This window comes from Pongo pygmaeus, chromosome 7 (genome assembly GCF_028885625.2).
Source record: "Pongo pygmaeus isolate AG05252 chromosome 7, NHGRI_mPonPyg2-v2.0_pri, whole genome shotgun sequence".
Taxonomy (NCBI): Eukaryota; Metazoa; Chordata; class Mammalia; order Primates; family Hominidae; genus Pongo; species Pongo pygmaeus.
Window position 1 is genome coordinate 125148288 of NC_072380.2, and position 27337 is coordinate 125175624.

At 35.1% G+C, this 27337-nt stretch overlaps 1 protein-coding gene across 1 annotated transcript in view; it reads right to left on the reverse strand.

Annotated features, from left to right (window-relative positions):
* CSMD3 (CUB and Sushi multiple domains 3) overlaps positions 1-27337 on the reverse strand; it is a 1221229-nt gene that overhangs the window by 257939 nt on the left and 935953 nt on the right. The window contains exons 31-32 of the mRNA XM_054498903.2: positions 25357-25551; positions 5621-5737 (exon numbers count right to left, since the gene is read on the reverse strand). Of these exons, the coding sequence (XP_054354878.2) occupies positions 5621-5737; positions 25357-25551 (312 nt within the window). The remainder of the gene's footprint in view (positions 1-5620; positions 5738-25356; positions 25552-27337) is intronic.

Genomic DNA, 27337 nt, shown 5'->3' on the forward strand with positions numbered 1-27337 from the left:
GAATAAGAAATAAACAAAATACATTAAAGTAGAAAAGAAGTTCAAGGTAGTGGCAGCTACTTTTTTAAAAAGCCTCTCTTACAGCAATATGCAAAAGGGTTTGGTAACTCTGTGTGCCATTTGCACATAGTAGAGTAGATTGACAATTACTTCAGATGATTTAGGGATTCATAAATTTGAAACATACAACCAAGAGACTGTGCCAATAATAAAAGATAGGTGAGAATGTAGATTACTGGGGCAAATGTAAGGTTTTTATGCCCATTTTGAACATAACAAGTGTGAAAACTAGTCTTGAGAAAGAATAAGCTCTGTACGCTGACAAATATGCCTTCGGGGTGTGTCTCCTAGGAGGTAGAGCTATCCGGAATGCTAAACAAGAAATTAAGTCACCATCAACTATACTGGATATCCTCAGGATGTTTTACATGTTGGAATTTTCCAAGAAATCTGAATGTCAGTTTGCAGACGACACAGCTGATGCATGCTTTATACAGCAACTTATATTAAGATTTTCTACATAAAATTATATATATATATATACACATATATATATAGTTCACCCTTTATAGTGGATTGAATAGTGTTCCCCAAAATTTATGTTCACCAAGAAGCCCGGAATGTCACCATATCTGGAAACAGGCTTTTTGCAGTTGTAATTAGTTAAGGATCAAGATGATATCATACTGGAGTAGAGTGGGCCCTAAATCCAATAGGTGGTGTCATTATAAGAGCAAGAGAAAACAGAGACACACAGAAACAGACAGATAGGAGAAACGGTCTGGTGAAGATGGCGTCAGAGATTGGAGGAAATCAGCTATAAGCCTAGGAACCTCAAGGCTTGCTGGGAGTCATCAGAAACTAGGAAGAAGCAACGAAGGATGCTTCCCTAGAGCAGACAGAGGAAGTGTGGCATTACTGACACATTGATTTCAGGCATCCAGCCTCTAGAACTGTGAGAGAATAAAATTAAACCACTAAGCCTGTGATACTTTGTTATGGTAGCCTTAGGACAGGAATACATCCTCTTTTACAGATAATTCCTAGCAAATAAGAAGAGGATGATTGAAGAGAGATGGAGGTGGGAGAATAGGAAGGAATGATAATTCCAACAATATTTCATGTGAATATTTGAATATTTCATGTGAAATTAATCCAGATGTTTTGTTGCTAATTGCAAATTATTTCTTCTGAATTATAAAGAGGTCTTCCCTCTGTTTTTAAAATTTCATCTCCTCCAATTGCCTAAAGTATTTTTTTTTTTTTTTTTTTTACCAATTGATGCACCTCATATCTTCAGCTTTGTCTTCTCTACTGTGTCTTTCTCTTTGGGCTTTGAAATAAATACCCCAGTATCTGCTGGAGTAAGAGAAAATAAACAAAAACCAAACATTATCTGCTGATTTATATTCTACTTTGACTGTCATCCTATATATTTATGTTTCTTCTCAGCCAGGATTTTTGAGATAGAAATCTACACATTTATTCCAAAATTTTACTTATTCCTCCCTCACTGAAATCTTATTTGGACTCCTATACTCTAGGCATAAGTATAATACATATTAACAAAACCTTTTCCCTCTGACAATGTTAACAGTTCTCTTACATTCTAAACATGTTATCTACACGAAATGAAAAGTAAAATAAAATTGGTCTTCCATGTTTCTGACACTTAAATATAATTCATAAAGTCTTAAGCAACTAGACCATAAGAAAAATCAACTGGTGATTAAGCATTGAAAAATGAAGAAAAATTAAATATATTTTATTGATAGATAAGTAGGATTTTTTAATCCAAAAAGCCAAATGTATTAGTCTTATATGTAGAATAAGGAGAGTAAAATATTAATAAATGCTATCCAATTGATCCAGAACTGTTATTTTTCTGAGAATAATAAAACAAGTAGAATCCTGCAGGATGAATATTTCCGAAATCTGATCCCAATACCTGAACTCAAATGAAATTCAGTGATGCTCATGAAAACATTATGAATTGACATTTGTCTTATTTATAAAAACTAAAAGATAGCAATTGACTGACAAAGAGTATTTACTCAATCAACCAGTAAAGCGAAGTAATATTATGCACATATTTATTAGGTTGGTGTAAAAGTCATTGTGGTTTTTGCCATTAAAAGTAATGGCAAAAATAACCTACAGGCATTTAATTCTACACCAGGCAAAATAATAGTAATAAAAATAATGATAATAATTTGGTACCACATGACCTGTAAGAAACACAAGTAGCTCATGTGGAATTATCTGAAAAAACTGTCATCTGTTGTTACCTTGAAGGAATAAAAATGTTCTGTTAGACTATTTCAGAGACAATATGGCATATGTAAAATCATGTAGATGATCTTTCATGGGTAATTTAATTTATTTTCATGTGTAATGTTGGTTATATGTGATTTTCTTTTTACATAAGGATGTTAGAGCCTTAACCCCTATGTAAAATGCAATCCAATGAATGCACTGAGTGTATTTGACAGACATTGTGCTAAATCAGTGGTTCCCAACCTTTTTGGCATGAGGGACAGGTTTTGTGAAAGACAATCTTTCCATCGGATGGTTTCAGGATGATCCACTTCAGATCATCAGGCATTAGTTAGGTTCTGATAAGGAGTGCACAACCTAGATCCCTCACATGGACAGTTCACAACAGGGTTTGCACTCCTATGGGAATCTAACGCCACAGCTTCTCTGACAGGAGGTGGAGCTCAGGCAGTAATGATAGCTCACCTGCCACTCACTTCCTGCTGTGGGGCCCAGTTCCTAACAGGCCAAGGACCAGTACCAGTCCACGGCCCAGGGGTTAGGAACCCCTGTGCTAAACAACGTAAAAGTCATGTTCTAAGAGCATCTGCATATAAAAGATATAGAAGAAGGAATGATTATAATTTGGGATAAATGACAGAAAAACAAAAAAAAATGTGAGAAGTGATACGTGATGAAGTAACACTGAAAAGTAATAAATATAGCTCAATGTGGCAACAGAAAAAAGTTATGGCAAAGTGAGAATGAGAGGATGCAGAAGCAAAATAGAAATCTGATTTGTAGAGATCCAGTAACTACTGCTTGACCATCTCTCATCAAAGAGGTAAAGGAAGGTAATAGGAAGAAGTCAACGGTCAGTATTTGTTTACTTCTACTATCCTACTCCCAGAAAATTGTACGGGATCATTAGATGATTGAATAGTCACTGGGATATAAAACCCAAAATATTTGTTTTCACGCTTTAACTAAATAACACAAGTAATTGTTTTATTTTAACCATGCTATTTTTAAGACCTTAGTTCAATCCAATAATGTAGGTCATTTAATTTAACCTTTTTTGGGGGTGGAAGAGGGGATAGGGGATGTTTTATATGAATGTGAACATAAAGAAGAATGTGTATATGTGTATTTGTGTATGCATGTGACTTACTATGTTATTTTGCCAATCACTCACATACATCAAATTATTATAAAATAACCATATAAGATAGGTATTTATCACTGCTACTTTGGAGATGTGTAAGGTTCAGGCTGACAATGTGACTTGTCCAATGAAAATAGCAAGTAAGTTAAGTTGAGCCTGAACCCAGAAATCTGACTTGAAAGCTGGCATTCACTAACCCAATGATATTAAGCATGAAGTATATTAGACATACTTCACATGTATATATATCTCTCTCATTTACTGCTCACATCTCTAATCTATAAACAAAATGATACCAAATCTACAAATAAAGAGGCAGTCTCAAAGAGATTATGTAACTTGTCCAAAGGCAGATAGCTAACATGTGACAAGGCTGAAATTAGAATACAGGTGCTTAAATATATATGTAACTTAAAATGAAGACTGATGCAACATTTGTAAAATAGAATTAGTTTTTTACTAATAAATCAAAGTACACTTTGTTTTGTCCACAAAAAAACAAGAAGATTCGTTTTAAAAAACAGTTATTCATTTAAAAAAAACAGTTGAGCTATTATTGGCTCAATGTAGCAGTTTTTTTATATTAAGATGATTAAATTCAACTTATATTAACCCTACAAAACTATAGATTTCATTCTTTAGGAATATGTTAATTTACTTTTATTTCAATTAGTACTTTTTCTTTCTCTTTTTGAGCATTCATAGGCTACAGTAATACATCTCCAGGATGACCAGCATGTCTATTTGTCAGGATATTAAATGGCTAATGTTCCTCTCTCTCATTCCTTTGGTCACATGGCATCCCAAGAACAGAGTATAATAGGATAAATTAATGGCTTCCGAAGAGGACTCAGAGAGCCATGAAGTTTTCTGGATAATCATTGTTAGGATTCTGTCAGCAACCATGTAACAATTTTTTGCATCTGGGGAGCATAAAACCTCTAGCAAAGGAAGGACTCAAAAGGCAAAAAATAAACACAATTAAGTGAATGATATTTTTCTTTCTAAACTGTTGTTCTCTTCACTATCAAAGTGCTCACCTTTGATTCAACCGATCAATATGTTAGGGGAAAGGAATACTTTGTCAAGTACAAAAACAGATACTTTGCTAACGCTGGCATCATCACTCTATTTCAATGTTAAAATAAAAGGTCTAGTACTTCATTTCGGATGACAGTGCTCTCAAGCAAGTTGAAGATCTTGGAGTTGTTTCAGAAGGATGAAAAGGAGGATATATAGGTAGTATCTGGTTATAAGAAATTGGACTGGAAGCATCAGCTTATTTTATATCTCAGCAGCAGAAATGTTAAGTCAAGATGTTATCCAACTATCTCTAATGATAAATCCATGTCCTTCTGCTGAAATACCGAGTCATCCAGGCCCAGACATTCCTCATAGTTATAACAAATCCTTTACTACGTAACACAATGCTGTAAATCTAAATTTTAGAAGTCTATGAACTTTCAGCCTCTCTCTCATACTTTACTGCTCTCTAAATTTCCCTTGCCTATCCATCCATGAACAGAGCTTAATCTGGGTTAGATCCAGCTGGATCTCAGAACCAAAACCTTTAGAAGCCAGGTAAGTGACTTCTAAGACGTGTGATCAGAAAGATGTGAAGGCAGCAAAGGACACATTGTCTTCTTAGTGCCAATGCAGAACAGACTGTCAGGTTGACAAGATGAGCTGAAACGTCCTTTGCTGTCTTTTTATATTTATTGCTGCCCCAGAAACTAGATGCTTAAAACCAAAAACTCTTCTTTCTGGAAATGTGTTAATAAACTATAAAACTGATATGATTGTTTTGTAAATACTTTTGTTACTATTGTAATAGTTCAATATTTGACTTAATACATATTTTACAGAGCAGCCTTGGCTTTATGCTCTGGTAATTTCCCATTTTATAAAATTCCAATATGAAGGCACTTGCAAAGTTACTGATATACTCATTTTTAAAAATTAAAAAACAATCCTGTTTTCATTTTTGTATTGTTGTTCACCTGTGTACTTGACTGTAAATTCAGGTTGAGTAAGATGACCTCAAAATTGTATTATTACAAAATCACTATCTAAAAAGAATTGCATAGTAAAATACTTTATGAATAGTAGGTATTTTCATTTAAAATTTTTGAATAGCATGTAGTGAAAAATAAAGCATGTCTGGATGAAATACTATATAATGAGTTGAATCTTACTTACCAAACTCCTTTGGAACTGCTATAGAATAAACACAATTATGTCCCACACTGTAATTTTTTGGATAGTTTGGTGATAGAACAGTGCCTTCTGAACCTGTTGAACGACTTCCACAGGGCGCTAGGAAAAAATGGCGAAAATATCATTTTTAGAAAAAAGTTTTAAAAAATTCATACCATGGTTATCTTCTTCATATAAAAATATATGGCTGCTGGAATTTAAGGTGTATAATTCATTTGCATCTTTTAATAAGATCCTCTAGTGTTAAATATTTAAAAAATAAAAAAGTGTACAAACAAAACTTGATAAGTATTCAAATTTACTGTTCTCAGAAACAAAGTATGTAATATAATAATGTTATAATGGTGTTATCTAGAAATATAATAATGGTGGCCTAGCTTTCATTTGTGATAAGAGTATGAAATCTAATCTTTTTTACAATAATGATAAAATACATATGCAAGTGGGAAATTGTTTTACTTGCTGACAGGCTTTGGAATTCTACTCAGATTCAACACTGATTATGTGTGAGACATGGATGGCTGTACAAATACATTCACCCACTCATCTAAGTATTCTATTTTCTCATCAATCTATATCTGCGTATATAATTTACTTTGAAATCACAGGAGTTGTTGATGGTGCCTTGAGGCAGACTTATTGGCTACCTCAGGCCCAATGTGGTATATTAAAAAAAAGATGAGGGTGAAACCAATGTTTCTGATAAACTGTAGATGGGGGTCCTGTTATTCACAAGATAGGGGATGCATTAGGATTCATAGTTCTAGAACTCAAGAGAGACCTGAGATAAATGGAGATTTAGTATAGAAAGCATATGGATGGTAACTGATATTCTTTAAGCGAGTAAGATCACTCTGAAACTATGTAGAATGAGAAAATATTGGCAAAGAGGAGGTTCTGGGAAACACCTAAGGTTTAAAATTAGATAAAGAGTGGGTAGCTACAGAGAAATTATTATCCTGGGGGTCAAGGGAGAAGAGTTTCAATGAAAAGCAAGTGTTCAAAGAGGTAAATGTTGCAAAGTGATTAATAAATGCAAAAGAAGTCTGGGTTGACTTGGCAATCTGGAGTGTAAGAGTGGAGTTTTTCTGTCCCAGGTCTATAGTTTGCATAAAGAGGGATTTTTTTTTTTTTTAAACACCTTGACAGCTGGCCCTGCTCCTTCACCCTTGGAGTCAGAATGAGTCTCCTGATTGGTGAGCCCTGGACAGGAACTTGCACCTTTCTTCAGATTAGGAGCCATCCTTCTTGCAGAGCACACTGTCTGGTGTGCTCTTCTACACTGTAGGTATTTTAGGGCGCCTTCTGAGGGTAGGGCTGTGCCTGTTGCCGACAGCTAGTAGGAAGCCCGTTGTCACTGCCACTCATATTTCATCAGTATTAAAGCTGATGGCTTGATTTCCTTTGAAGTTTTGAAGGAAGGACAGAGTATAATTTATTATTCCCCTCAAACACCAAAAGGAGGTTTTTTGATGCTATTAATAGAGTAGTTTCAACTGGAGCAGCTCTCTGCAAGTTACAGCCAGCAGGCCAAATCCAGCTTGTGGACCAATAAAGGTTTTTACATTTTTAAAGAGTTACAAACAAAACAAAAACTACAGAAGAATATTCAACAAAGATGTATGTGGCCAGCAAAGCCCAAAGTAGTATCTGGTCCTCTACAAAAGAAGTTTGCCAATCCCTGAACTACAGTGGGGAGGGGGCAAGTGGGGGAGGCTAGATTATAGTTGGATGGAGAGTAAGTGGTATATAAACAAATACAAAAGTAACAAGAATTATGACTATAAATGGGAGGGAAATGTAGAAAGTAGTTTGGAGATGCATAGTTGAATGAGTGTTCTTTTTTGATTTAATAGGGAGGAAGGAATCCTTACACAAGGAAAATCAGGAGCATTGACCTAGAAATAAGATCAAGAACAAAAGTGGAGTGATTTCCATTAGATATCAGTAGTGGCTTACCTCTGTGACTTGAGAAAAGGAGATTAGAAATAGATAGGTGTAGGTTTTACACTGGGAATTTATTGAAGTTAATGCCTGATTTTCCTTTTAAAGAGCACTGCATGCAGGGATGAATTAGGTAACTCCAGAAGAGTTATGAAAGTTTGAAAAAGTAAAAATTTGTGATTAATTATTGTCAAAGTTTTAAAATAGAGCAATACAGTATATTTAAAACACACACACACACACAACACAAACAGTACATTGTATTGCGTTGAATGACGAATATTCTGCCTTTTTTCTTTAATGTTCTATAAAAAGGTAATAAATAGTTAGAATTAAACACACTACTATTTGAATTCTCTAGAAAAAACAACAAATTGACAGTGATTATAATAACCAAAGTTGCATTCCTCTCATCACTCATTATTGTCTGAGATTAGAGCAGTCAGGTGTTATTCTTATTTCAGTGCTGATAACTTTATTCAACTGATAATGCTACTGATGAGAGAATCATTCAAGAATGGGCAGTATGTCTTATGTTAATTTTCTTTCTGATTTTAAGGTGCTCCAGAATTAAAATTATAATACTTTGAATGAACATGACAAAAACTATTAAACTCTTATTTTTATATTTGGGAAGCATGATAGAAACGGAAACTTCTAACTCAAGTTCAGTTCTGTGACTTAGTCATGAACCTTGTGCCATCCTACATTAACATGTGTCTGACAGCCAGAATTTGTTTTACATATTTTATTTTTAATTGACATTTAGGACAGCTTTTATTAAAAATCATATTTAGAAATACGAACGCTCTTTAAAACTACAAATATACTATGAGGTTGTAATTTAATCACATGTCCTTATGGTAATATTATGTTAGATTCTGTTATTTGTGCTTGTAACCATAATTTTATGTTTATTCTGATGAGTGCCTACAGCGTGGCCTAATTTATAGTCAATAAGACAGAATATTATAGTGAGTGATAATTATGCAGTGTGTTATTATTATAAATAAGGGAAAATTAACTATGCTCTGAGATACACATCTATTGTAATTTGTTTTACATTAGGTTGGTGCAAAAGTAATTGCGGTTTTGGGCATTACTTTTAATGGCAAAAACTGCAATTACTTTTGCATGAACCTAATATTTATATAAATGGAATAATAATTAAGTCAGGCCAACTTCACAGATTCTCCTAATATTGGTCTCCAGAAGCTTTTTATATTCTTACTTTCTGTTTTAATGTCATCTTATTGGCTAATCGAGAAAAGGGCAGCTTTTATCTTTCTGGCTCTTAACAACTGGTTAAAGATAAAAGTAAGTCAGACCTTTGGATTCTATTCTTATTTTGCTATTTGACATACGCCACATATACCTGTGGACCTTTTGTCAAATTGGCTGTTGTTTCTCTAAACAGCCTATATTCCTTGTAATGCATTAAACATAAGAACCAACTGTTCCTGATTATAACTTATGTAGTTAATACATCCATATGTGTATTTTTTAATTTATTTTTATTTTTTGAGACCAAGTTTTGCTTTTGTTGCCTAGACTGGAGTGCAACGGCACCATCTTGGCTTGCTGCAACCTCCACCTCCCAGGTTCAAGAGATTCTCCTACCTCAGCCTCCAGAGTAGCTGGAATTACAGCCGTGCACTACCATGCCAAGCTAATTTTTGTATTATTAGTAGAGATGGGGTTTTACCATGTTGGCCAGGCCGGTCTTGAACTCCTGACCTCAGGTGATCCATTTGCCTTGGCCTCTTAGAGTGCTAAGATTATAGGCGGGAGCCACCGCGCCTGGCCTAAATCTATATTTTTAATAGCATGTTTGTAGAACATTTGAATTTAAGAAGACATGGTTCTATGATTAAGTAAGTGTGGGAAATACATGAGTGAAGGACTTGAGAATTTAGTAAGGTTTAGGGAATATCACGCTATTTCTCACAAACTTATTTGACCATGAAAAACTTTTTTACATGTAATATCTCACAGGACCTGCCTCCTTAAGAACATACTTTGCAAAAGGCCAAAGTGATGATTCTAAAATGTGGGGGTTTTTTGGTAATAATTTTAATGTTTATGTAATTGATAATAATTAATTCTAATTTTGTTGTACCAAAGAACTGTGTTTTATGTATGCCTATAGAGCCCAATAATTTAGAGACTGAAAATGTCAAACTTAGCCTACTTATAAATTGCCATTATTCTAGATTTGCTCTCCCTGACTCTTGGCGTCCAACAAAGAATCAATTTGTTGCTCATAACCTTATGTGATTTATCAGCTTCTCTACTTCTCTGCCTCTGTAACTGTCACAGTCCAGACTCCCATCAATTTCTGCATGTGCTCTTTGACTCTCAGCTCCACTCATCACCACGAGTTCTTACCACTGGTAGCAATTTTTCTAAAACATAAGTCTTATCATGTTTCTCTTCTCTTCTCTCTCAGGACAGTGTCTGTACATAGTAGGCTCTCCATAAATGTCTGTTGGATGATTAAATGAACTATATCTGCAAGACCAGGCTACTATAAAACAGTGTTCCATAGTCATCATATAACATAAACATTTCATTTGGTTGAAATTATCTCAGAAAAAATTACTTAAATTTAGTACAGAATCCAGATACACCCTCTTTCAATAAATCCATATAAGCCTATTTTTTTTCTTTCTGCGATGGAAGTTTGCTTGTTCTTTGCTTGATTACTGTGCTTTACATGTGGGGACAATACTATATGAAAGATATGTATCTTTAAACATTAGAAATATATCCAATGGTAAGATGCTTATTATATGACTGCTATATGGATTCTGGGTTCTATTGAGGGAATAGCAAACCCATGTCTAATACCAAGCCCATAGTAGCAAATCCATGCTGATATAGTTTGAATGTTGGTGCCACCCCCCCCTCCAAATCCCATATTGAAATGTAATCTCCAATGTTGGAAGTGGGGTCTGGTGGGAAGTCTTTGGGTCATGGGGACAGATCCCTCATGAATGTCTTGGTGCTGTCCTAGCAATAGCGAGTGAGTTCTCCTGAGATCTGGTCATTTAAAGGTATATGGCACCTCCCCATTCTCTCTCTCATTCTCTATCTTGCCATGTAACATACCTGCTCCCCCTTTGCCTTCTGCAATGATTGCAAGCTTTCTGAGGCCCTCACCAGAAGCAGATGGTGAAGCCATACTTCTTGTACATCCTGAAAATCCATGAGCCAATTAAATTTATTTTCTTTATAAATAACCTAGTCTCGAATATTCCTTTACAGTAATACAAACGGACTAATAAAATGATGGCAAAATTTGACTAGAAAATTCCTATCAAGCTGATATGGTTTGGCTGTGTCCCCACCCAAATCTCATCTTAAATTCCCATGTGGTGTAAAAAGAACCTGGTGGGAAGTCACTGAATCATGTGGTCAAGTCTTTCTCGTGCTGTTCTCGTGATAGGGAATAAGTCTCACAAGATCTGATGATTTTAAAAAGAGGCATTCCCCTGCACCAGCTCTCTCTCTCTCTCTTTGCCTGCAGCCCTGCAGCCATCCACGTAAAATGTGACTTGTTCCTTCTTACCTTCCACCATGATCGTGAGGCCTACCCAGCCATGTGGAACTATAAGTCCAATAAACCTCTTTCCTTTGTAAATTGCCCAGTCTTGGGTATGTCTTTATCAGCAGTGTGAAAATGGGCTAATGCACAAGGAGTAGGGTGTTACTATAAGGATACCTGGAAATGTAGAAATGGCTTTAGAAATGGGTAATGGGCAAAGGTTCAAAGAGTTTTGAGGCCTCAGAAGATAGAAAGATAAGGAAAAGTTTGGAGTTTCTTAGAAACTACGTAAATGGTTGTGACAAAAATGCTGGTAGAAATATGGACAGTGAAGTCTAAGTTGACAAGGTCTCCAATGGAAATGAGGAAGTCATTGGGAATTGGAGCAAAGGTCACCTGTATTATTCTCTAGCAAAGAATTCAGCTGCATTGTGTTCATGTCCTAGTACATGTCCTAGAGATCTGTGCAAACTTAAAGTTTAAGAGTGATGTCTTTGGGTATCTGGCAGAAGAAATTTCTAAGCAGCAAACCATTCAAGAGGTGGCCTGGCTACTTCTAACAACCTATTGAGAGCAGCAGGAGGCAGCCAAATGCCCAAGAAGATAGGGGTGGGTCCCTGGTGAAACCCCACCTTCAAGCAAAAACAGCTTGAAGGCTGAAAGACCAGACTGCTGGTCCTGGATGAAACCTGCAACCCAGAGTGAGAACTTCTGTTCCTGTTCGCCCGCCCTTTCCTAATTGATTCTTTCTAAATAATGTCTTTTAACCAATTGAATGTTGCCTTTTCCAATAGTACCTACAGCCTGCCCCTCCCCTATTCTGAGGCCATAAAAAGCCCCAGACCCAGCTATGCAAAGAGGAGAGAACTGCCCAACTGTGAGACTGGGGTACCACCTCCTGCATCCCCTCTCCACTGAGAGCTGTTCTGTTGCTCAATAAAATTCGTCTTCACCCTCCTCACCCTTCAATGTCCAGAATATCCTCCTTCTTGGGTTCAGTACAAGATCTAGGGAACTACCAACCGTGGGTACAAACTATAACAAAGGCAAGCTGGGACACATCAGCGTGGCCGAGTGAGGCCCAGGTGGGGTGTCGCTGGCCAGAGATTCACGGCTTTCAAAGTGATGGAGAAGAAAATATCGTACATCACTATAATTAGCTACAGGAGCAAAGACATGCCTTAAAAGTTGGAGCTTATATTTAGAAGGGAAGTAGAGTGTAAAAGTTTGAAAACTTCACAGCCTAGCCATGTGGCAGGGAAGAAAAAAAGCATTTTCAGGAGTGGGATACAAGCAGGCTTGTGGAGCAATCACTTGCTAGAGAAATTAGAATGAGTAAAAGGGAGCCAAGTGCTAATATCCAACACAATGGGGAAAAGGCTTTCAAGGTATTTCAGAGATCTTTCAGGCAGCCTCTATCATCACAGGCCCAGAGGCTTTGGAAAAAATAATGGTTACCTGTACCAGGCCCATGGCCCTGCTGCCTGCCTTGGGAGGCTGCTCCCTGCATCCCAGCCACTCTGGCTTCAGCCTTGGCTCAAAGGGGTCCAGGTACAGCTCAAGCCACAGCTCTGTAAAGTGCAAGCCATAATCCTTGGCAGTTTCCACATGGTGTTAGGTCTGCAGATGCTCATAATGCAAGTGTGAAGGATGCTTGTCAACTTCTGCCTAAATGTCAGAGAATGTATAGAAAATCCTGGGTGCCCAGGCAGAAGCCTGCTGTAGGGTTGGAACCCCACAGAGAAACTCTACGAGTGCAATGCCAAGGGGAAATGTGGGATTGTAGAACCCACACAAAGTCCCCACCAAGGCACTACCTTATGGAGTTGTGGGAAGTAGGCCACCACCCTCCAGACCCTATAATGGCAGAGGCACTAGCAGCTTGCACCTCTGCCTGGAAAAGCTGCAAGCACTCAACTCAAACCTTTGAGAGCAGCCACATGGGCTGCAACCTGCAAAGCCATAGAGGCGGGGCTGCCCAAGGCCTTGGGAGTCCACCCCTCACACAAGAATGTGGGACATGGAGTGAAAGAAGATTATTTTGGAACTTTAAGATTTAATGATTGCTCTGTTGGGCTTCAGACTTGTGTGGAGACTATTGGCCCTTTCTTTGGGCCAATTTATCACTTTTGGAATGGGAATGTTTACCCAATGCCTGCACCACTATTGTATCTTGGGAGTAAATAACTTGTTTTGATTTTATAGGCTCATGGGTGGAAGTGCATGAGTCTCAGATGGAACTTATGACTTTGGACTTCATGCTGGAATGATTTAAGACTTTTGAGAACTATTAGCAGGGGATGATTGTATTTTTCAATGTGAGAAGGATATAAGATATGAGGGGCCAGGGGCAGAATGACAGCGTTTGGATGTTTGTCCACTTCAAATCTCATGTCGGAATGTAATCCTCAATATTGGAGGTGGGCCAGGTAGGAGGTGTTTGGGTCATGGGGGCAAATCCCTCATGAATGGCTTGGTGAGCCAATTAAACCTCTTTTCTTCCTAAATTACCCAGTTTCAGGTACTCCTTTATAGTAATGCAAACAGACGAATACACATGCTAATATCTTATCAGTCTAAGGAATATGCTCATTTAGTGAGTGAAGTTTTATTCACACAGTTTCTTATTTTTCTTGTTCGTTATTCTTCTATTTGTTTAATTTAAAAAAATTCTCTTTTGGCTGAATTTGTTTAATTTGATTTGTATAAGTAAAATGTGTCCATGATCCAACTATATTACATATATTCTTGTTTTACCGCTGAATTATGTATGCAATGATACAGTAGACAGATGTGATATTTCTGGAGAAATCAGACCATCACACCACAACCAAGTTTTAAGGCATGTAATCATCCACTGAAAATACCACTTTGAGCAGGGGTATGTATGTGGGATGAAGGAGCAAGACAGAAGATGAAAAGAAGAAGAAGGAGGAGGAGGAGGAGCAGAAGAAGAAAAGAAGAAACATCACTGAGTGAATTAGAAGAAATTTCAAAACATTTATGTGGGAGAAATGCTACTTGAATGTTCAGGTATCTTAGAGACATTATAATACAGCAACATAGCCTTAAGCTACTTGCAATTTCACATCTGCCTCTTCACTTGTGTAATGCATAATTTATTATTAAATATACTCTGTAATGAAAATTATTATATAATGTATAAATTATTCACAGAAAGCAAGTTAGGTACTTTTAAAAGTGATGACTTCTTGCAGGTCACAAAATAGCAATGTGGTATATTAAATCAATAATTTACTAGATGTGGCCTGTGACTCTTTCAGTTTGAAAGAACTGCTGTACCTTACAAAACTGCTAGTATATTTCTAGTAAATTACTTATGCATTGATATAGCCTGATTGAATGTCACAAATCATAAATCCTAGTATAGAATATGTTTGAAAGCTATATCTCTCATGAAGCATTTTTTAAGAGAAGACTTTCCTAACCCTTAAACTCTGTGATACGAATTTGAATTCAGATAGCTATTATTATCAGTATTGACTTTAAAATTAAAATTATTGCTGTTTGTTTCTTTTGTTCAAAAATTTTATCTTAGTAAAAATACCTAACTATCCAGCCATTCCCTTCATGTCTTTTTATGTCTCCCCCATAACAATATGTACTTCATTTTGTTTAACTGCCTTAAATGATAAGCCTCCAATAATGCTCCATTACATGTGAGTTGACTTTGTTTAAATTTCACACTTCTGTTTAATACTAAAAAAAAAAAATCCATATCAGTGTGGTAATCAGTGGCTTACAAACCATTTTAATGACTCAGTAAGTCATCTTAGGATATAAGCTTCTACATCTATCATCTCACTGATTGCCTGGATTCATTCATTAGATTTTCCTGGCTAGGAAGCCATCACCTTCATCCCTCAGTGCTCTGTGAGCTGTTTTCTCCATTAGAGAGTGTCATCTTACAGAAAGAGTCATTCTATGACAAAGTCCTATGAATAGCTATATCCTTGAATAGATCTTCCATGTTACCACATACAAATTCTACTACTAGTAATAGTTTTGGAGGGCATAGACAGTTAATGTATGATACTATGTGACTCATTTTGTACCCCAATTAAAAAATTGGGATATAATTTATATACATAAAATTCGCTGTTTTAAAGTGTACAATTGAATGCTTTTTAGCATATTCATGAGTTTTAAAACTAACACCATTTTCTAATTTTAGAACATTTCCTCCACTCCCAAAATAATTTCAGTACCCATTAGTAGTCACACGCTGTTGTCACTACCCCCAAGTTCCTGGAAACAGCTAACTTTTTAGGAAACTGTATGGGAAGATAATTTCTTAAAAGATTTGAATTATTGGCACTTTTTGAAACTAAAATACCTTTTTCTCACATAGTTGATGTCTTACTGCTTTTTAATGTTGAAAACCTTTTACTATTTAAAGAAATTACTTAAAGCAAGTAATATATTAGTTTAAAATGACTTTAAAGGGAAAAACACTCTTTAATAATTTGTTAACTTCTACCAAATCGCCTCAAAAATGTTGCTTTCTTGGGAATGTTTTCTCTAATTTCCAGACTTTTTCAGAAGCCCCCATTATATAGCACTTCACCAATTACTTTTAGGACAGTAAATGCAGTTTGTAATTTTGCATTTATTTTTTATGGCTATTTGATTAATGTCTATATCTATCTCTAGTCTATAAGATCTGTCAAATCAAAGTTTCCATGTCTTTTCTGCATACTATTTGTACTTCTGGAGCCTAGCACAGTACCTGTTTTTATAATAGGTTTCCAATAAATATACACTATATTAGGAAAACTGACAAAATGTAAATTATTAATACCTTGCTATTGACTAAATACATGGAGTATAAAACTCATAGATTTAAAAAATCCTTCCGTTTAGGATAGCATGGTAGAATACAACATAAAACTTAGCGCATTGGAATCAGGTTTAGGTTTAGGCTGGGCGCGGTGGCTCACGCCCATAATCCTAGTGCTCTGGGAGGCAGAGTCCGGTGGATCACTTGAGGTCAGGAGTTCGAGACCAGCCTGGCCAACATGGCAAAACTCCATCTCTACTAAAAATACAAAAAAATTAGTCAGGTGTGGTGGCAGGTGCCTATAATCCTAGCTACTCAGGAAGCTGAGGCAGGAGAATTGCTTGAATCCAGGAGGCAGAGGTTGCAGTGAGCCGAGCTTGCGCCACTGCACTCCAACCTAGGCAACAGAGTGAGACTCCATCTCGAAAAAAAAAGAAAAATAAGAGAAAGGTTTAGGTTTAAATTCCAGCCTCAGTCTTTACTGACTGAGTAGCCTTAGGACAGAGGGAAATACAAACTTGAACTGGAACAGGAAGTGTCTGTTAGATCTGGTATATAGTGTGGGTTTAGGAAAATGAATTAGGGATCTGCCCTGATCTACTCCAGAATCTTCTGCTGGCAATATAATGAGGCTTTTATAAGGCCTTAGGAAAATGAACTAACCTCATCAATCTCAGGAGGATACAAAGCTTAGAAGTAATAGCAGGAGAAACTTTCTTAGTAGTTTGCCAAACTGCTCCCTTGACAAAGGTAGAATGCCTTTAAGTGATCCTACTTTGAGCACGGTCACTCTCTAAGAGAAGCTCATGGCTTGTATTTTCTTCTCTTAATTTTTCTCTAAGGATCAAGAGCAGAGTACTCCATCCCAAAGAAGAGGAAGCCATAACATCAATTCAACTGTTTCTCAATGGTTGAGGTCACTGTCTGACTGTTGAAGGTCAAGGTGGATGTGGTCCTCTATTTTTCTTTAACTCTGTATCTTCTAGAAGCCTGGGGTGAAATAAGACTACTAGTAGCATTGGCTGTTATTCCACCTCAGACTTCTAAAGAAAAGAATGTGGCCCATCTTCTCCTTTCCATTATATTCAGGAGCTCCTTTCCTTGTTCCAGAAATTTAGATGAAGAAGAAAAATGTCTATATTTTCTCTAGACTTTAACCGAATTTTTTTCTAACTGAATTTTAGCATTTCTCTTAATTACAAATGTAGGCAACAAAGCACATGAATAGTAAAAGTTAACTGGGACTTTGTCACCAGTAGAAATTATAGATTTTTTATACTGCATTATAATCGTTTCAGATACCTCAAAATGGTGTATAAGGTAATGTTATTATTACCTTAATACCATATGAATCTTGCCATGACTTCTAACAGTTACTGTTATATACTTTATTTTCTTCACTTGTAAGAAGATAATTACTAAGTTGATTCAACACACACACATTCACACACACACAAAAAAACTGACAGTACACCAGGAAGGTACATTTGAGGTCTCACTTAAATGTTGACTACATGGTAGTTGAGAATGGGGCACATCTTAGTACAATGAGAATCCATATGACTGTCCATCTGGAGATATGGTTTAAATATGAACCCCAAGTCAATGGTAACAATAAAATGCAGGTTGAGCATCCCTAATTCAAAACGCAAAATCCAAAATACTCCAAAATCTGAAATTTTTGAGCACCAACATGATATTCAAAGTTCATGTTCAAAGGGAATGCTCATTGGAGCATTTTGGATTTGGGATTTTCAGATTAGGGGTGTTCAACTGGTAAGTATAAATGCAAATATTCCAATATCCAAAAAAAATCTGAAATCAGAAAAACTCCAGTCCAAGCATTGTGGATTAGGGATTCTCAACTTGTATACTCTGAATTATAGGCATTGATTTGCAAATTGCTTCTTACATTGGCTACTCCACATAGTATGCTCCAGAATCCATAGCAGCAGGGATTTGTTTATAACAATGTTAGTGATTCTCTAGACTAGCATCCAGGAGGCCAACTGGAGACAGAGTGTATGTAAGACTGTCAGAAAAATAGCAAGTGCTCACTAACATTAGCATCTCTTCTTGTTTCCATTTAAATAATAATTTTCCCCTATCATATGACAACAAAATATGCTTTGGTTTATCCCAATGCAATGCAAAATACATTAAAATACATTACGCTTCTCTATTGAAAACCTTTCCAACACATAATCTGTGTATTTTATCCGTGAACAAAATTCCTGTGTGCTGCTGATGAAAAGCAGATATTGATGATACACAGACATAATTTACCACTAAGCATTTGTTTTATGAATCTTTTGTCTGCATGCTTTAATTATATTACATATTTAAATGATCTCAAATGCCAATGGCTCAGTATATTAGATTAGATAATCTCTATATGCATTGATAATGGAATGAGACTCTAGACTTATTTCACATGCCCAAAAAATTTTGTAAACCTCAAGGACATTTGACATAAGGATCTTAGCACAAGACAAGTCATGCCATTTAAACAGAATATCTGAAATAAAAGTGTAGTTATTTATTATTGAATTATATATACCCAAACAATATGATTTCATTAAAAGTAAGGCATATGAGGTTACCAATTAGAGATGACTTTAAAGTTGGAAAGCTGTAATTATAAAATTGACTTCTTATTTTTTGGTTTGTTTCAAAGCTTTCTCTTTAATTAACAGGGTAAGAGGGCTCTTCCTTTAAAAGCTTGTATCATTACACATATACTTGGAAGTTGAACAGAGAATGGTGCCAGAAGACCACTGGATGTCTAATCTTAACATATTTGTGTTTAGGCACTTTTGACAGATCTTAGAGGTCACCAGTGATTGAGTTACTTAAATCTTTTTTTTTTTTTTTCATAATCCAGATCTTATATCAGCATATGTGAAACAAAGGTATTGAAAAGAACAGAGCTAGCGCTGGCTAAGTATATCTATATAGGCCTTTGTACACTGTCCAGAGTTGTATTTCAGATGAAATACAAAAATGCATTTAAGATGAAAAATTCTATCAGGTTTTTTTTTTTGGTAGGAATTTACATTCTCTTAATTCTTATACTTAGCCTGGAGGAAGATTTCAATCTCACCACTTATTCTTAGTGCCATACATCATTTGTAAAACATCAAACCAATTAAAATATTCCAGGCACTCTTTGGTTCTGGAGATATAAAAAGGTCGATACAAAGTCCTTTGCAGAATTAACCAGTCTACCTATAGGTCAGTGATTAAGATCATGGCTTCATAAGAAGACTGCTAAGCATGTGCGACTTTGAACTGGTGGATGAACCTTCTCCATGTCTTGGTTTCCTCATCTATAAAATGAGAATATTAATAGTCTCTACTTCATGGCATTATGGTGAAATACAAAAACAATATGTAATATTATTATTACCAGCTTGATACAGGTAAGCTGTCATCTGTCAACAATCCTCCTCCCTATGCTCTTGTTTTACTGAATTACTTGAAATTTCACCCGTATTTCCTATTTGCTCTTTGCTTCTACATGTTTACATATGCTGAACCCTAGTTGTGAAACACATAATCTCTTTATTTCCTGTGGCTCACCTAGTTTCTTCTTACTTATACTTTTAAAATTCAGTTTACATATCACTTTCATAAGGAAGCCTCCCTGACTTCTCTTCATAGCAAGATCAGATGTATATCCATGCTGTGCTCACAGTACTGTTTTTATTTCTAGCAATGGACTTTACCTGCCTGTATCTCATCAGATTATAAACTCTCTGAGGGCAAGGATGAGGTTGAATTCATGTTGTTACCCCCAATTTTAAATGCAGGACCAGGCATAATGGTACTTTTGATACCTGACTAAAAGGAATCAACAAACGATATAATCTTTTCTTTGGAATAATTGGTGAGCTAGTAGTTCATTAACAGTCTAAACATGTTTATTCTTAGGGTCATATATTATAACTGCCTATTAATTAGATGCTCACTGTATGTTGTAACAATGGAAAAGATTAATAGTATTTCATTCGTACTGTGGTCAGTACTCTCCAGTTTAATGATTTACCTTTCAAAGTTAGGAGGTCCTGAAAGTACTTTGGGCTTTACATACATCAAATAAATCTTTATTCAGGGTATAGAGTTGCAGTTTTAGAATAGATATTGATTCTGTCCTGGGAGCTCTGAGGAGCAGGAGGTGGGTAAAAAGGAATTTTCTTCTAGTAAGAAGACAAGAGATTAGATGCCTGAAGAAAATGAGACAGCTAGCCAGCCAGACAGCTGGTGTAATCCAGGCTGGAAGAACAGCATGTGCAAAAGATGTGGGGTAGAAGTCTGATCAGTGCTTTGAGGAAATATCAAGGAGCCTAGTGTCACTCAAAGAGTGTAGCAGAGGGAGGAAACAATAAAGAGGTCAGGGTGTGTATGAGCAGATGAAGTAGAACTTTGGATTATGAGATCTTTGGCATTTATTCTGATATGGGAAGCCATTGGTGGATTTTGAGTAAATATGATATAATCTGAACTATGCTCTAAAGATCACTGTATTGTGTTTGGAAGATACTATATGGAGAAAAAAGGAAGGAGAAAAACTAGTTAGGAGAGAGGAAAAGAGGTAAGAGATGGCAGGTGCTCTGGATAAGGGTAGACCTGCGCCATTAGATAAAATAAGTCAAGGCAACATGATTAGGTCAGATAAATCAAGCAAATAATATTAAGGGGAAAATCTGGAATCTGTCACTATTTTTGTTTTATTACCTTTACCTAATATTGAGTGAGATTATGGATAAGAATGACATATGACTTCTACTTTAATTCAGTATGACTGTATATAACTAAATTACTACAGAGTTTTAAAAGATACTTTTTAAAGTAAGAAAAATAAACAGGGAAGAAATTATTTTCTAAACACTTTTTTTTAATCACGAAAGGAATTGTAGGTACAGATATGCTATTCTGCTATTATTTAATATATATGACAATATAATGAGATAAACTGCAAAGTTTCTCATCACTGAACAGGACTTACCACAGGATGCAATCATTTTGGATCTACTTCTGACAAATATAATCTCCCAGTGTCCAACTTAAGCTCTTAAAAACATTTTCTTCAGATTTAAAATATACGCTTAATCCTAAATCATGATAAAAATCTATCTTCTAAAATAGACAAACTTTATAAATTGATATGGTTCAGTTTGAGTTTACAGATATTTAACAAGAGCCTATTTATATAAATTAAGGTGTTACATGCTAAACACGATATTATAGCCTATGACTGCATGGAGCTTATGCTCTTCTAGGGTGCGACTAAGGCAACATTATAAGAAAAAGCGAAATGTAGTTGTGTTCTAAGGGTCTGCAGAATATGATCATGTTGGTATTTGCTTCTACACTAAAAAAAAAAATAAACAAAGAAAAAGCTTTGCTTATTTTCTCTCCTAGGAATCACATTTAACTTCCTATTTATGCACTCAAAAGCAATGCCTACCAGTCAGTCAAAGTTTCATCAGAGATTTTAGTCAGGATACCTACTGTGGGATGGGACCTAGGCTGAAAAGCAGCAAAGGGACAGTCACCTAATTCTCAAACATTGATAAAATTAGAAATAGAGGCATATACATATTAATGTATAGCAAAAGCAATCACTAGAATAACCCCAAATAATATAACTCTGAAACACTGAAGAGAGGGATTGTGTATGTTACATCATCTTTTTTATCAGGGAATAATGAGATATTATTATCTAGAACTGGTAAATAAAGAAACAGATCTTCCTATGTTACATGGAGTTATGGGAGGGGACATCAGAGCAATTAGAACTAGAAATTAGAATCTTCAGCTTCTGACCAATAAGAGGATAGAGACGGATAAGGCAGATGACCATTGCTTTAAATATGAGCTACTTTTTTATTATTTTCTTAGTTATCATATGCATATCTCAGATACAAATAAAAAAATTATCTTAAAAAAGTAAAAAAATAATTTGTTTTTATGAACAATGAACCCTCTGGCTTATTACACATACTTTAAATACTAAATTTGACTTTTAAGCATTAAGTTAGACCAGATGTGGTGGCTCATGCCTGTAATCCCAGCACTGTGGGAGGCCAAGGCGGGAGGATCACTTGAGGCCAGTAGTTCAAGACCAGCCTGGGTAATATAGTGAGACACTGTCTCTGCAAAAAAATAAAAATAAAAAATTAGCCGGGTGTAGTGGCACATGCCTGTAGTCCCAGATACCTGAGAGGCTGAGGTGGGAGAACTGCTTGAACCTGGAAAGTACAGGCTGCAGTAAGCCACAATTTCACCACTACACTCCAGCATGGGTGACAGAGTGAGACCCTGTCTGAAAAAAAAAAAAAAAGATATTAAGTTATTACATCTGAAAGTCAGCCAGTCCTGTGTATAAGTGCTGAAGAAAAATAATTTGATTTGTGTGACATTGATTAGGAAACAAAAATATATCAAATCTTCCTTATTGTGTGACAGTGACAGCCACGGACCAATGTTTAAAATAAGTTATTTAATATGATTTTCTCAACAACCTTGCAAATTACACAATATCTTATGATTAGATATACTAAATTGAAAAGTCACGCAGAAACCCAGACTTTTTTAAAAAATTCATTGTTTAGTATTAAATATATCTAGTTCTAAAACAGGATTTTTTCCCCAACTATACTAGAAATTATTGGTTGCAATCATAAACTTATCTTGAACTTTTTTTCTATTAGCTTAAAGAATTCACTGAATAAATTTTATTTGATTTCCATAATATCACGTCCATTTTGATTAAAAGTCTAATAATACTTAACTGATGGTAAAAATTATCTGTTAGGGAAATTTTTAAATACTCCACACCTGTTCAATTTTCAGGAGTGAATGAATGCGTGTATTCACATCATAATATAGATAAATTATTTTTAATTAATATTAAAATGACAGAAGTATACTACTTAACTAAAACATAACACCCAATGCAAGATATGATGCGTGTTTATCAGCACTTTGCTTCTCTTGGAACACTGCGTTGGAAATCACAACTCCCATATATTTATATTCCAACTTTTCTCAGAAACTTTACTAGATTCTCTGTATGTGTTGTGTTTACTAATTGAATCTTCACAATAACCTACTGAATTAATAACTATTAATCTAGTTTTAGAGATTTAAAAGTCAAGACTCAGCTTGCCTTAGGTCACAGGTGTCAGAAGACATCTATTTGAATCCAGGTCTGCTGTATGCCCTAAATTGTCTGTAGATACGAACTATTCAACCAACATTAAGTATACTTAATTGGACCATAATTGATCCTATAAAATGGTTTTGGCTCAAAAGGACTTTCAAAAAAATATTATGGCACTTTTCATGCTGAAACTAACATTTCTATGACCCACTGGAAAGGAATATGATTATATTAGGTGGGCATATTCTTAGCGAAAGCATGCTTTACTCTAGTGTTCCTGACTTTTGCACCTGTCATTGAAAGCCATCTACTTAATCATTTATCTCTGTGATTAACATCTATCTTAATAATCTATAGTTTTTTGTGTCCTTTGATATTTCTGCATCAGGACTTTTAGTTATTTTGAATCTGGCTCCTGGAAATTTTTCAGAAATTTTCTATAGTTTCCAAATGATCATTGACAGTAAAATTTGAAAAGTTATTTTCTATGTTTAATATTTTTTCTAGCTAAATTAGATTTTTCTAATTCTAAATTACATAATACTAATTTCTATGGTTCTAAATTCTAATATGACCCAGTGACCCTTTCTCTTAAATTTCTTATAAACTTCCATGCCATCAATCACTTATTCTCTCTTTGGAATAATTAATCCCAAAGTAGTTACTACTGTATTTATTCCTTTTACCTTCTGATAGATGAACCATAAATGCAAGTCACAAATTAACCAGCTGTTCTGGTAATCATGGACCAATCAGAAGATGTCTACCATTTCTTTGTTTCTTATAACAATATTTTGAAGTAAAAAATGTTAATTATCTCTATTTCGTAGATGAGACAAAATAAACCCAGAGAGGGGTAAGTCAGAAATTGTGCACATGTAATTCTTATAAGTGAATACATTCTACAACTAGGAAAAATTATCATGTATATTAGATATCAAAAATTGTCATTTATTTTCACTGAAATTAATAGTAGAAAACACAATTTATATCATAGCCCAATTCAAACAAACACTTGAATGCATGCAGGTAAATACATACACAGATGTATATTTATTGTATTTTGTTTATTTCTTTATATATAACAAAGAAAAGTTCCAAAAGTAATATGTACTCTCAGCCAGTTGCGGTGGCTCACTCCTGTAATCCCAGCACTTTAGAAAGCGGAAGTGGATGGATTTCTTGAGGCCAGGAGTTTGAGACCAGCCTGAGCAACATTGCAAAAACCCATCTCTACTAAAAATACAAAAATTATGTGGGTGTGGTGGTGTGCACCTGTAATCCCAGTCACTAGGGAGTCTGAGGCAGGAGAATCACTTGATTGCAGGAGGTGGAGTTGCAGTGAGCCCAGATCATGCCACTGCACTCCAGCCTGAGCAGCAGAGCCAGACTCCACCTCAACAACAAAGAAAAAAAGTACTCTCTCTATCTTCCTTAAAGTATACTTTTTCCCTATTATTTTTATTAACTTTTAATTTAATTTTATTTGATTCACTTTTATGTCTATTATAAAAATGCTGGTCACAACCCAATGAATTGATTTTATGATTCACTGTTGGTGGCCTATAGTTGGGGAAATCTGTCCTAGATGATATCATCTCTGTGTTAATTTTTGTACAATGCATTAGGATCATTCAATGGATTAAGGAGTCTCTAGTAACCCTAAGCAATGATATCACTGTTTCTCTGTTTTTCCTTTCTTACTGTATCTCCATTCTTATATACAGAGAGTTATATACAAGTATATGATTTTCAAATATGCAGTATTATATCTCCTTCTAGACAACCTAATTCCTAGAAGAAATACATATTCTTCTTTATCCTTATTACAGATAAAGATTTATCACCAGTTCTTAATAATATTTAAATTATTAAATTTATCTACTTGTGTTGAAATGTTAGTTTCAGTGTGTTTGTTCCTCATGTACTCAGCCAATATTTTCTGAGAACCTAACGTTTTCAGGTACAAGTCCTGAGGGCACACAAATTAGCACGACAGGCAGTAACCCAGTTCTCAGAAAGTTTGCCTATTATAGTACACATATTGCTTTAGAGACACCTGGGAATATAAGCACTTTTCCAAAACCAGGTCTTTATTGAATTCAACTTTAAAATGTTTGATAAAATCTCTGCATTGCCAATATGACACCTGTAGATTGTATGTGGAATAGTTGATGTTTTGAAACACAGAAATGTCTTTAAATATTTTTTTGATTTTTTCTAATCATGAAAATTCAGCCAAAAAATATGTTTCTTACCATGACAACTTGGCAAGGCTCTATTCCATCCAGGTCTTCCATCATCTCCCATGATACAGGTGAGTGTTGAATAACCTTGAAGAACATAACCAGCATCACAGTAATAGGTGACTGTTGACCCTAATTTATAATCCATTCCAAGTCTGGTGCCATTCATTATATTGCCTGGATCAAAGCAGGACTCTCGGAGTTTTGCTGTAAAACAGTGTTAGTATAACATTAATTGTTTTAAAAATCAGTTGACACTCTGTAATACATGGGTTCTGCATCTGTGGATTCAGCCAATTGCAGATTGAAAATATTTGGAAAAAACTGTATCTGTACTGAATATATACAGACTTTTTTGTCATTACTCCCTAAATAATACAGTATAACAACCGTTTACCTAGCATTTACATCATATCCTGTGTTATTAGTAATCTAGAAATGATTTAATGTATGTGGGAGGATGTATATAAGTTATATATTCACATCTGTGAATGTTAGTATCAGAAGTTCTGGAACCAGTTACCCAGGGATACCAAGGGACAACTGACTGTTTTTATGGACATTTAAGACATGTTCATTTATTTTTCTAACCCAGAAGGAAAAGCAGCAGCAGCATTTCTGTCTTTGTTTGGGGGCTCAAAGTACAAAGGAGCCCTTATCCATATCTGACAAATTGCTAATGCATATTTATTAGTAAGATAATAAATAAATTCTATAGATCTCATTAAATTTAGTATCTAATGCATATAGTCAAACATAGGGTTTTAGAATTTATTATAAATATTATGTGCTAATAATCCATGTGTAGATACTATAAATGAATTACTTTAGAAAAAAAGAAGGACCCCTTATAAAACATCTTTATTTAAAAGATCTCCCCACAAGTAATGCCATGTTACTGAACCTAGAAGTGGTTTTTCTTCCTATGTTGAGCTCAGTTCATTTCACCACCTACAGCAAAATAAAAGGCCCTATTTGTCTGCCCTGCAACCATTTTTCTTACCCTATTTTCTCCAGTCATTCTCCACATTTTTGTCATCGGTCTCCCATTATAAAATAGTAAAACCCAAACCACAGTATTTTTTGACAGATTTTCTATCCCTATGCAAAACACTTTCAAAACTAGAGGTAACAGACAGATCAAAAAATAAAATCCTTTCACAACAGATGCATTGTTTTCATTGTACCCAGATATTGAACAAAGAGACTTACAGAATAATTTGAAAATATGTAGAGAAATGGAAAGATTAGCTCATTCATTTTATGGCAAAGGTACTAGAACAACATGTTTGTTGTTAACAGATCTGGATGAGGCCTTGAGATTATTTCCATTTTGTAATTATTGATTACTTAAGAAATAATAAAGAAATGTACAACGTAAAGGCCATTACAATAAATCAGGATAACAAATGTAGTGATTTTTTACATTAGAATTTCTTTTGTGCTAATAAGAAATCAGACAGTGGGTATATCTCTGAATATGAGTCACGGGATCTTTTAAATGTAAGTCAACGTTATCTTGGTGTTTGGCTACTACAAACATTTTTATATCAAAATATAATTAATTACACCAGTAAAAATATGTTTCTTTCATTCATAAAAGTTTGCAAAGAGTTTAATGTACTTTAACATTTATAAGAAATAATGAGAAATCTGTGCTTTAAGAAGAACACCATATATAATTTCTCCCAATTCAACTAAAGAGGAAATGGTAGAACCACACATTTAAATAATTTTAATAGAATAACAGATAAATGAGGACGTTTCCCTCCCTTCTTTCCTTCCTTCCATCCTTCCTTCCTTCCTTCCTCTCTCTCACTTTCTTTCTTTCTTTTCTTTCTTTCTTTCTCTCTCCTTTCTTCCTTTCTTTCTTTCTTTTGTTCTTTCTTTCTACAAATACTTAAGGGCTCACTACCCTAATATTTTCTTTCTTTTCTTTTCTCTTTCTTTCTTTCTCTCTTTCTTTCTTTCTGTCTCTTTCTTTCTTTTCTTT